The sequence below is a fragment of the Arvicola amphibius genome, chromosome 3 (assembly GCF_903992535.2).
Source record: "Arvicola amphibius chromosome 3, mArvAmp1.2, whole genome shotgun sequence".
In the NCBI taxonomy this organism is placed as follows: Eukaryota; Metazoa; Chordata; class Mammalia; order Rodentia; family Cricetidae; genus Arvicola; species Arvicola amphibius.
In genome coordinates, this window is record NC_052049.1 from 53,337,885 (window position 1) to 53,350,688 (window position 12,804).

At 42.4% G+C, this 12,804-nt stretch overlaps 2 protein-coding genes across 2 annotated transcripts in view; one reads left to right on the top strand and one right to left on the bottom strand.

Annotated features, from left to right (window-relative positions):
• The window catches only part of Ap3b1 (adaptor related protein complex 3 subunit beta 1), a 222,170-nt gene that overhangs the window by 176,439 nt on the left and 32,927 nt on the right, over positions 1-12,804 (bottom strand). The window contains exon 2 of the mRNA XM_038321892.1: positions 10,278-10,353. Coding sequence (XP_038177820.1) covers positions 10,278-10,353 — 76 coding nt within the window. The remainder of the gene's footprint in view (positions 1-10,277; positions 10,354-12,804) is intronic.
• Positions 8,168-8,512, top strand: LOC119809117 (60S ribosomal protein L37-like). Its single transcript, XM_038321894.1, has one exon. It carries the CDS (start codon positions 8,168-8,170, stop codon positions 8,459-8,461), a length of 294 nt encoding a protein of 97 aa, XP_038177822.1. The 3' UTR covers positions 8,462-8,512.

Sequence of the window (12,804 nt, forward strand, 5' to 3'; positions counted from 1 at the left end):
TGTGGAGTAAGGGGTACACTCATCCATTGCTGGTGGGAATGCAAACTTGTGCAACCGCTTTGGAAAGCAGTGTGGCAGTTTCTCAGGAAATTCGGGATCAACCTACCCCAGGACCCAGCAATCCCACTCTTGGGAATTTACCCAAGAGATGCCCAATCATATTACAAAAGCATTTGTTCAACTATGTTTATAGCAGCATTATTTGTAATAGCCAGAACCTGGAAACAACCTAGATGCCCTTCAGTGGAAGAATGGATGAAGAAAGTGTGGAATATATACATATTAGAGTACTACTCGGCGGTAAAAAACAATGACATCTTGAATTTTGCATACAAATGATGGAAATAGAAAACACCATCCTGAGAGAGGTAACCCAGGCCCAAAAAGAGGAACATGGGATGTACTCACTCATAATTGGTTTCTAGCCATAAATAAAGGACATCGAGCCTATAATTCGTGATCCTAGAGAAGCTAAACAAGAAGGTGAATCCAAAGAAAAACATAGTTATCCTCCTGGATATTGGAAGTAGACAAGATTGCCAGACAAAAAAATGGGAACTTGGGGGTGGGGAGGGGGGATGGAGGGATGGGGAGAGAAAAGTGTGAAGTGGAGGATGGGAAGAGCTTGGGGGAATAGGATGGTTGGGATATAGGAAGGGTGGATATGGGAACAAGGAATTATATATCTTAATTAAGGGAGCCATTCTAGGGTTGGCAGAGACTTGACTCTAGAGGGGTTCCCAGGTGTCCAGGAAGACGACCCCAGCTAGTTCCTTGGGCAGCTGAGGAGAGGGAGCCAGAAATGTCCAGATCCTATTGCCATAACTCATGAATATCTTGTATATCACCACAGAACCCTGACCTGGTGTTGGATGGAGAAAATGACAGAGCCCCACATTGGAGCACTGGACTGAGCTCCCAAGGTCCTGATGAGGAGCAAAAGGAAGGAGATCATGAGAAAGGAAGTCAGGACCGTGAGGGGTGCGTTCACCCATTGAGAAGGTGGGACAGAACTAACGGGAGATCACCAAGTCCAGTTGGAATGGGACTGATGGAACAGGCGACCAAACTGGATTCTCTGAATGTGGCTGACGGTGGAGGAGGACTGAGAAACCAAGGACAACAGCGATGAGCTTGGACTCTACAGCATGGACGGGCTCACTGTGAGACTTGTCAGTTTGGTTGCTCACCTTCCTGGACTTAGGGGGAGTTGGGAGGATCCTGGACTTAACATAGTGAAGGGAACCCTGATGGCTCTTTGGCCTGGAGAGGGAGGGAGTGGGGGTATGGGTGGAAGGGAGGGGAGGGTAGGGGGAGGAGGAGGGGAGGAGATGGAAATCTTTAATAAAAAAAAAATGAGGAAAAAAAACTGTCCCCTACAGGCTCAAACTTTTGCATACTCAGTCCCCAGTTGATGAGCTGTAGAAGGAAGCGGCAGGGCTGCGTCCCGCCACCCGGCCGCCGGCTAGCTTTACCCAAAATAATTACACGGAAACTGTATTCTTTTAAACACTGCCTGGCCCATTATCTGTAGCCTCTTATTGGTTAATTCTCACATCTTCCTTTAACCCATATTTAGTAATCCGTGTAGCACCACGAGGTGTGGCTTACCAGGAGAGATCTTAACCTGCGTCCATCTTGGAGAGGAGAAGCATGGAGAGTCACTATGGCGACTGCCTGAAGCGTCTCCCCAACTCTGCTTCCTTTTTACCACAATTCTGTTCTGTCTACTCCGCCTACCTAACTTTCTGTCTCTTAAAGGGCCAAGGCAGTTTTCTTTATTAATTAACCAATGAAAGTAACATAGACAGATAACTCTCCTCCATCAATGAGCTGCTTGGGGAAGATCAGGAGTTGGGGAGGATGTATCCTTATTGGAGGAGGTGATCATGGGGGTGGACCAGGCCCAGTGTCTGTATCTGGATCAGGATGTAAAGCTCTCAACTACTGCTCCAGCACCATGTCTCCCTGCGTTCCACCATAATGATAATGGACTAACCCCCTGACACTAAGCAAGTTCCCAATTAAATGCTTTCTTTTATAAGGGTTGCCTTGGTCATGGTGTCTCTTCACACAATAGAACAGTAACTCTAAGACATCTTATAAGGCAAGTGCTTTGTGAACTGAGCCATTCCCTAATTACTTTTACAAATATAGTATTTTTCTTTCATATTAACTTTTTCAAGCTTTGTATAATTTTGCAGTATTTCTTCCTGAAGAGGAAAAAAGGTAGAAGGCAGATAGAGGGACAGAGGAATGGACTAACATACAGACACACAGATGATAGACAGACAGATCCAGAACACTGACCAGGTCAAGTAAATACATTAAATTTATGACAATGTGAACTCTTAATCTCCCCTTCCCACTGGCCTTTCTGATACAGTTGTCATATATATTACATCTATGTCCATTAAAAATTTCTCAGGCAGACCTGTAGCTAGACAGGTCATTAACCCTAAGGAAAAAAGTACTACTATTTTATGCTAAGTGGACATAGCAATAAAACGTACTGCTTTACCTACAGATCACTGCACCATTCGATCCTTGTCAGAGAAGCTTTCTGCAGTAGATGGCAGTTAACACAGAGACCCACAGAGACAGCGTGCAGAGAATAAGAGACTTTGGAGTACTAAAGGGAATGTCTGTATCCCATCTCTCCCCACAAGGCTGAGATGTATGTGGCTTTAGAGAATGTGGTTTAAATCAGTCAAATTAAGTAAGCCAGTATTCACAAGCTATCTCCACTGCCCAAGTGCTAGAGTTGCCATGGCTGGCTAGTTTCTGTTTTTGATACAGTCTCTCCCTGTCTTCTTGGCTGTCCTGGAACTTGCTATGTAAACTATGTTGGCCCAGAACTCACTGAGATCTCCTTGTCTCTGTCTCCTGAGTGCTGCGAGTATATCTGTTCACAGCCATACAGAGCTTCTGGGAACTATTTGAAAGAGGGGGAAAAATGCTTCAAATCTCAGAGGTGTTACATGACTTCAAAGAAACAGTGTTCTCCAGATACAAAGGGCTAATGCACGTATGAGCTCACAGAAATGGTGACAGCATGCACAAGGCCGCACAAGCTCCAGCCAGACAGAAGAGCAGGAGGAAGGTAGGTGAGCACGAAGTCCCACCCCTAGTGGAGGAGCTACTGGTTACAGGAAGACAGTTTTCTTTAATGGTGCCACTGCTCAGCCGGAAGCACCACCCCAGCCCCTGGCATCCATATACCCAAAGAGTCTGGAATGTTCTGGTGAAAGCCCCACCTCAATCCCCTTTCCCCATCTCTCTCTCCCCAAACCCTGCCTCATCTCAGAATACCCACCTTTGGCGGCTCCTTCCCCCCCCCCCCCCCCGCCCGAAATGCTCAGAACCACACCTAACCACTACTTAAGACCTGGCCAAGAGATCTGCCTGGTATGTCCTCATGTTCTGTACTCCGCCATTCTGAGGGCCGCACGGGAGTGCTCTGCTTTGCATTGCCCTGTTTATTAAATCTGGGTTTATTAATTTGGTTTGATTTTGCTTATTGCAGCGGTGGTGGAGGAATCCAGTAACCAGGGATCCAATACTTAACAATGGTAACAGATGTATCAACGACACTCTACCACAGATCCCAAACCTGGAGTAGGTGGCCAACAAACTGGACTCATGGATTTAAGAGAGAGGAAATGGGAGGGTGGGAGGAGAGAGGCAGGGAAGACATGAGGGTGGGTAGGGAAGGTGGAGGAGGATCTGGAAGGAGTTGGAGGACAAATATGATCAAATATATTCTCAAAGGATAAAAACAGTGAGGTAATAACCGTCTTAAGAAGAATAAAATTAGTCCTTTTTACATACCGGAATATTTATCATTTTGAATGATCTGCCTAAAACTCCACCTGATATCATTTCCTTTCAGCCTCAAGAATTTCTATGAACAATTCATAAAAATAGGTCTTGCTAACTTCCTTCGCCTGGCAATATGTTAGTCCCTCGTTCTTGAAGGATTTTCTCACTAGATGTAAATCTCTGGATGACAGCTCCTTTCTCCAGTATTTAACATGATCTTCCGACCGACACGTTTTCTGAAGACAAGCTCGTGTTCACTCCAACCCACAGCTCCCTAAATGAATGGGTCACTTTTACCAGTTATTTTCAATAGTCTTTTTTTTTTTTTTTTTGGTTTTCCATGGCTTGACTATTATGTTAGCACATGGTTTAATTGTACTTTATCCCGATTATCTCCTGGTTTACAGGATCTCTATTAACGTGTCTTTATCAAACTTGAAAAGTTTTTGCCATTGTTTCTTCAAACATGGTTTTCTACCACAGCCCCTTTCTCTTTTCTTTCAATGCTCCAGTACGAAATGCCTTAGATTTTTTGAAATTATTCAACAGAAGCTGGGCGAGGTGGCACGTGCCTATCCAATCCTCAAATTCAGGAGGCAGAGTCAGGTAGAACTCTGTTATAGGCCAGATAAGGATACCTAGAGAGTCCTTGTCTCAAAAAGAAAAAAAGGGCAGGGGCAAGCAACAGAACTCTGAGGGTCTATATTTTTTTCCTTTCTAAGGTCTGTTATTCTAAATGACTTGCTTCTAATGATCTAGCTACAACTTTCGAGACCTCTGCCATCTCCATTTTGCTACAGAGAGAGTCCAGAATACTTTTAATCACATGTATTCCATCCACACAATGAAAATCAATAGATTTCTGCATAGCAATTTACTGGCAAGCATATTTCAAAAAAACAACTTTCTGCATATTAGTAACAATCTAGGGAATATAATCTGGGTATAGGACATCACCTTACCATAGCATAACTTACCACCTGATCATAATTGCATCTAATAAAACCTTGCTGGGCGGTAGTGGCACAAGACTTGAATCCTAGCACTTGGGAGGCAGGTGGATCTGTGTGAGTTCAAGGTCAGCCTGGTCTAAAAGAACTAGCTCCAGGACAGTCAGAGCTACACAGAAAAGCCGTGACTCGAAAAACCACATAAAAAAAAAAAAAACCCAAAAACTAACACATAACCATGTGACTAGATCTCTCGGTTCCTATATTGCCTTTTCTAACATCTTCACATAACAAAGCAAACTGTATTACCTATTTCCAACACACACAAAGAACTAGAAAAGTATGAGCGTTATTTCCATTGGTACACTTAATGAAATGTGCATATCATTCCTGAGACAAAAGGTGCAGAATTCTAGCTTCCTGCTCCTTCCACTCTGCTCTGCACACACTTGGTCTTCTACTAGCAACTGAGCCTAAATGTACTAAGAGTGTAGAAAGTTTGAAAGAACAATCCCAAACAGACATTCTGGACAAATAGAGGCGCCCTGGAAGAACTTGTTACGTACACATGGCCTAAGACAGGACAAAATGAGGTTAAAAAACATCCCACAAAGGAAACATACATTCTCTTAAAGGAATGAATAAAAAACAGGACGAATTATGTCTAAGTTCATGTTTTAAAATGATTTGAAGAAGTAGCATTTTGGGAACAATGTAATTTTGAGCTAGGAAAGAATCCTTCAGATAAAGTTATCATTACTGAATTTGAAAATATAATGAGAATATAAGACATGACAAAAATTACAACGCCAGCTAAAAATATTCAATAAATATATAACCAACAGTTGGACGGGAAAGGGGAGTCATTATCAATTTGACAAGTGACATGATAGAAACATGAAAGACAGATAAAAGAAAAAACTAAACAAAATACAGGCAAATCAATAAAAAATAGGCAGACTAGGAAAAAAAAGTAATGGAACTCAACTCAAAATAGACAGATTTAAAAAATAATTTGTCAATACTGTAACAAAGCAAACATCAACCAAATCTTATTAAATTTATTTTTCTTCAAAATATTGAATCTACTAGACTGATAAAACACATTCTCAAAAAGAGGAGAGGAGCAAAAGCAATCAGGTTGCCATCACATTTTTGTTCCCTAATCTAAAGTCAAACAAATTGAGAATAAAATATATACATATTTCAGAAGAAAAAACACTGAAATTCAATAATCCTACTAAATAGCCTATTTTCACACACAAAGGGGACAGAAAGGGCTCAGAATGCCACTTTGCATCCTCTTCCCAAAGGAATGTTTCTGTCATCAGAAAATAAACCAAGAAGGCAGACTTTCTAAGAAAAAGAAAAGAACAGAGCAATGGCTGAAGACACTGAGCAGAGACAGAACTAGAAACCCAGGACACTACAGAACTGAGGTGCTGGGGTGTGGCTGAGCAGGTAAAAGCCCTGACATGCAATCGTGAGGCCTGGATTTGAACTCCAGAACCAAACACAAGCCAGAAGCACAGCAGCATCTGAGACCCCAGTACATCTCCAGGGAGACAAGAGAATTCCAGATGTCCAGGCCAGCTATTCAGGCAGACACAGCAGAGGAACAGGAAAGCTGTCTCAAACATGGCAAAGGGCAAGGACCAGCAAGCACCAAGACAGCCCTCTGACTTCCACACACACAGCATCCATCTACTTCCCTCTCCACTGCCTCAGGAACCACCTTCTGCTCCTGCATCTGACTGTCTCATAGAATCACACAACACTCCATCTCACCAGCCCTGCTATAGCATGTGTCAGAATCTCATTCCTTCCTCATAATAGTCCACTCTGTGCATTCAATAAAGAGCATACGGCTATGTCTACCCATGGGCTACTGTGAAAATTCTGCTGAATAAATATCAGTTCAAGGTCCCAGTTCTTTTGTGTCTATACACAGAAATGGAGTTGTTAGATCACATGGCAGACCTGCTTTTAATTTAACTACTATATTGCTTAACATAGCACCATTTTACATTCCTGCCAGTAGTGCAGGAAGGCTCCAATTTATAGTCAACATCTTTACTATAATACTTGAGTTTTTTTGTTTTTACAATGGATCCTACGGCGAGTATGGTGGTCTCACTGTGGGTGACTGCCACCCTCCTAATGATTAAAGACACACATCATTTCCCTGCACCCTGGTCCTCTGCTGGTCTTTGCAGAAGGAGGCCTCCCCCAGGTCTTTCAGACACTTCCCTGAACTGTTTTAGCTGTTCAACCACAGATACCAGCTCTGTGCTCTTGACCCTGGCCCTTTAATCTGGTGAATGATGTAAAGATGCTCTCCCACTCTGTAGACACCTTTGGTTTGGATATAATCTGCCTATCCTGTTGTTGCTTGACCTTGACATCAGATCTAAGACGCTTGGTTGAAGCCAGCGCCATGAAGCTTCCCTCCAATTTCTTCTGGATTTTGCACTTTCAGTCTCTGATCTACTCCAGTTTGTTTTATGACATGAGGCAGGAGTTCAACTCCACATTCTTGTGGTTTCCCTGGGACTGTTGAGTAAAACCCCCTCTTTTTCCCACTGAGCGGTCTTAGGCCCTCATCAAAACCCAGCTGGTCTGATACCGGTAGTATAGATTATGGGATAAATTATTATTCTTTTATTGCCTTAACAAAAATAAAGAAAGCACTATTATTAGGTCACGTTTTAAAATTTTTATTAATATTTATTTGTTTGTTTGCTTGCTTGTTTCCTGGGATTTTTGAGACAGGGTTTCTCTGTGTAACAGCTATGGCTGTCCTGGAACTCTCTTTGTAGAGCAGGCTGTTCACAAACTCACAAGAGATCCGCCTGTCTCTGCCTCCCAAGTGCTAGGATTAAAAGCATGCATCACCACCTCTGGCTAAAAAAACATTTTTTAAAATAAATTTTATTAAGTATTTAACATACTTTCCCCCACCTCTGAATTAGGAATTACACCAGTATCCTACGGTTTAGTAAAATAAAATGATTTAATGGAATGCTACAGCCACAGTCCAAAGACATAAGGGCAATCTCTACTTTGCATGATAGTACACCCTGTGATCTGCAGGAATTCGAGCTAAAGCCGTGAAAAGCAATTTTAGGAATGCCTTTTTAAAGGTTCTTTCAAAACATTTATAACTACTTTAATAAAGGTATCTTAGTTACGGTTCTACTGCTGCGAGGAAACATCACGACCAAGACAACTCTTATAAAAGCATTTACATGGGAGCTTTCTTATGGTTTCAGAGGGTTAGTCCATGATCATCATGGTGTGGAACAGACAGGCATGGTGCTGGGGCAATAGCTGAGAGCTTTATATCCTGATTAAAAAGCAGCAAGCAGCTCTTTGGCCTGGGCGGCAGAAGCAAGATGACGAAAGGAACGTCATCCTTCGGAAAGCGTTGCAACAAGACGCACACGTTGTGCCGCCGCTGTGGCTCTAAGGCCTACCACCTTCAGAAGTCTACCTGTGGCAAATGTGGCTACCCTGCCAAGCACAAGAGAAAGTATAACTGGAGTGCCAAGGCTAAGAGACGCAACACTACCGGGACTGGGCAGATGAGGCACCTCAAAATTGTCTACCGGAGATTCAGACATGGATTCCGTGAAGGGACAACCCCTAAACCCAAGAGGGCAGCTGTTGCAGCATCCAGTTCATCTTGAGGATTTCAGTCTGTCATAAAATAAATGTTCTGGTTTCCAAAAAAAAAAAAAAAGCAGCAAGCAGAGAGAGAGACATGGGGCCTGGTGTGGGCTTCTAAAATCTCAAAGCCAGTGACACATCTCCTCCAATAAGGCCATACCTCCCAAGCCTTCCCAAACTGTTCAAACATCTATGGGAGCCATTCCCATTAAAATAACCACAATAGGAAACTTGTAAATAGCAATGTGTACTGCTATTTCATAAACAGATAATAAAATTATTTAGCACACTAATGTGACGCACTGAGAATTAACTGGCAAGAGCAGCTGGACAGCGGTCATCTTCTCTTTGCTTAACCCATGCTGAACACCTTCTCTCTGCCGTGGTAAAGTTTTAACCTTTCCAAGTCTGGGTCCATTCCCAATATGCTACTTTTGTACCTGTAATGTTGTCAAGTATCTCTTAGAAACCCTTTAATTAATAGAAAGTTTTCTTTTCTTTTTTCTTCTTTTTCTTTTTTTCTAATACCATCACTTCCTCCGTTCAACTTCTTTCTTTAATCTAACCCCTTATGTTAAGACCTTTCCTAAGACCCTCGGCTAGAAATTTAGTGTCTTTCTAACAGTAATATCAAGTTCCACACAATCTACTAACCCTCTGGCTGAATTTCACTAACAATATAATCACTTTTTATTTTGTTTGCTAATGTTCTTATTTGGGAACCAAATCCCTCTTCCAATTATCCATTTTGGAAAATATTACAGGAAACAAAGATGCAACTTACACCATTTGCTGTCTGAGGCTAGACTGAGTAACAGGTGTAACAACCAATCATAGTCCAATTTGAAAGACCTGAAATGACTGGTAAGTATTCAGGATTCACACTGGGAATTCACACAGTCATCTGTGGACTGAAGGCTGGCACACAAATGTCAACACGTAACTACTCAACCAGTACACTATCACAATCTAAATCTCAACAAGTTGTTGGGGAGCTGCAGTTCTTTAAATTGTGAAAATTGAAATTTTGTTCACACAAAGCTGTTAAGTATATGTATTATGAAGTATAATATTAATAAACAAAGTATTAAAAATAGATTCATCAGCATTTTGCTGACACTGCCAAACGACATCTACCGTTCAAATGGAAGCAAGGACAAGTCATCTACAGTTGCTGGAGATACAACTCCTTCGGCTGTCCTTTCAGATCGGTCTTCATACCGCCTCACTAAGCATCCTAGCAACACCTGATGCCTTGTTTCAGAGAGGATGAAGACCCTGCTATGAGAGGACAGGATTTCAGCTTTCACGCACAGCTCTCTGTGCTCATGACTGTAGGCAAAAAGATCCCCCAAAGCTGGGCGGTGGTGGCGCACGCCTTTAATCCCAGCACTCGGAAGGCAGAGGCAGGCGGATCTCTGTGAGTTCGAGGCCAGCCTGGTCTACAAGAGCTAGTTCCAGGACAGGCTCTAAAAAAGCTGCAGAGAAACCCTGTCTCGAAAAACCAAAAAAAAGAAAAAAAAAGACCCCCCAAAATCCTTACATTCCTGAAAGTGAAAGTAGGGTTATGCTATTGCCTTATTTTGTCTTCAAAATGAGTTATTCTATCTCAGAGAAGAAATATCTTGATATTAGAGGTGGAAAACTGAAGCAGAACAGATGGAACTAGAACATTTTTCTCGACTTCTTATGTTACTGCTCCCTTGACACTCTTAAACAGGTAGTCTACATTAGAAACAAACAAATTAATGTGTTCCTGTGACTTGGCATACACGGTGAATATAATCACAGCCTACTCAGCTTCCAAAAGTCAAAATCCTTGACCATTTGACCTACCCCAACAATCCGCTTCATAGCATCCAGCTTGGCAGAGTCTTTGTTGCTCTCCAGCATCTGCTTCAGGTCTTCATTCCTATTACAACAGAGAAGACATGATTCTAGACCTGGACTTTTACAAAAGACAGCACTTTCTAAGAACTGAAAGAGCACAGTGGGAGGAGCTGCACTCAGGTTAAAGGCTGGTCTCGTGTTTCACCCTGCAAGTCTATGCAGCACTCTGCCATAAAGCCCACAGTAACACAAAGGTAAGAACTGCCTTCAGCTTTACGTTTGCTGATGAACTGTTAATAAGGACATGGTATATAGTCTCTCACCTCAAATTTTCTTTGACATAATCATCAGGGGGAAAAAGAAAAACTATCAAGTCAGCTTTAAAATACTTCCACATGCAAAAAAAAATCCTAAAAACTTTTTTCAGACTATTGTTACACAAGTTCCCTAAGTTGTATGTCATTTACATCATCCCAACTTCCTATCCCCCAACTGCACAAATAAATAGGGTTACACCCTTCACTCTGAGACTAGATGTATTTTAATATCTAAATGGGAGCCTGTGGTTATAAACATGGGCAATTAACTATAAAGATGGAAACACAGAGCAAAGAAAGAACTACTTAGAAGTAAGTCCATGCAGCGACTGGGCACTGAAAACAGACACTAAGAAGCCAAAGAATAGACATTATTCCCAGGTCAAAGGATATCTCTGTCTCTGTCACAAGGCTCTGTGCTATTTAAACAGCCTTGAAAGATCATCTAGAACAAAAGCTGACAGCAGCTTTGCTTGGAAGAGCTGCAGAGAAGAGAGGATGAAGGCCAGGCCCATCAATTCCTTTCTGTTGGTCATGACCAGCCTTCTATTCTTCTAAGTGAATCTTAAATTCACAAACATGAACTTATCCCATTAAAGAAAATATATAATTCAAAATCTCTAATAGCTTTTCATTAAATACAATACAATAGTTTTTGAAGACAGATTGCTAGAGGAAGAGTTCTTGACACTCAGGAGAACTAGCCCAATGCTTTGTTCTTGAACTGCAGCCAAAGTTGTTTGACGGAAGTCTGTGTTTAGGGCTACTAGTCTGGGGTGTTAGGGAAGGCCTGGCAAGCTAACACAGATCTTAGCATCCAGAAGCAGGGTGCACTACAAAAATTGCTTTTGGAACTAGATATTAGGAAAGAATTTAGAGTTCAAAATACACTTTAGAAAAAGGGCAGAGAGAAATTCATGTGTTAAAGACAAAACTGTGAGCTAGACAGTGATGGAATACGCCTTTAATTCCAGCACTCAGGAGGCAGAGGCAAATGGATCTCTGTGAGTTCAAGGCCAACCTAGTCTACCTAGTGAGTTCCAGGATAGCCTGGGCCACACAGAGAAATCCAAAAGTAAACAAAAAAGATGAATCTATGAGGTCTCAGACAGAAAGGAGGATCATGTTATTGGAAGACAGAGGAAGGTGATTCTTGTTAGAAACAGCAGAGATCTTTGGTGATCTTCAGTGTCTTAAGGAAAACGGCAGATGGGTTTAGCCAGGAGCCGTGGTTCACATCTGTAGTCCAGCTACTTGGGAGGCTGAGGTGAGAGAATCACCTGAACCTAGGCATAAGACCTGCCTGAGGAGCAGAGTGAGAGTCCATGGCTAGGGGCAGAGCGGGGGGGGTGGGGGTGTCAAATATTGAAAAGGGAGGAGAAAAGGGGAATGGGAGGGAGGAAACAGAAGTGAGGATGGAGGAGGACAGGAAGTTATGACATTGGATATTTAAGTTATGACACTGTCTGCAGGAGACAGAGAAACACATAGCTTCCCACATGGAGGACATAGCAGGCTGAAGCCCGGACAGACAAGAGACAAATGGTTAGAAATCAGGTAGAGTGAAACAGCAGCTAAAGAATGTGACTTTAGAATTTAGAATCAAATTTTGTGGGTGGCAGAAGTGAGCAGAAACAAATGATCTGCACATACCTCAGGAGAGGATCCTGGGGTGGGGAGGGTAGCAGAGCGACAGCAGCAGCCAGCAAGGTGGATGGGTGGACACCCGCAGCTGTCCCACTCCTCTGCCTTCTCCACTCCCGCTAGGTCTGCTCCCAGTTCTCACTTTACAACAAACTTACAGATCCATCAACTATAGTTGAAAGATAAGGAATTTACACATTGTTGGGGAGTGAGGCTATTTCAAAAATAGCATGTTGACGAAATGGCCTGGTTTTCCTTGCTGCTAATAGTAAAATATGAGAGATTAAGACATAAACTGGGCAAGCCAACAGGGCTGTATAGTTGAGAGCCTATTGAATCAAGGTCCAGAGTGGAGTCGTGTGAGGATACTTCTGAGTGTTTGTGAGAAAACTCCAAGAAAAGACAAGAGTCTTATGACCTCAGTTCCTTCAAAACACAGAATTGTCCTTGGGATGTGTTTTTGTGCCCCTTCCAGTGTAGCAGATAGGAGTGGGTTTACTTCAGGTTATTCTTTACAGCTGGCGATTGTTATCTGTTCATATGCCTCTAAGGAAAAGCATGTTTCTGCTGTA

Coding starts and splice junctions, on each gene's coding strand:
- LOC119809117 (XM_038321894.1), top strand. CDS start 8,168: ATGACGAAAGGAACGTCATCCTTCGGAAAGCGTTGCAACAAGACGCAC.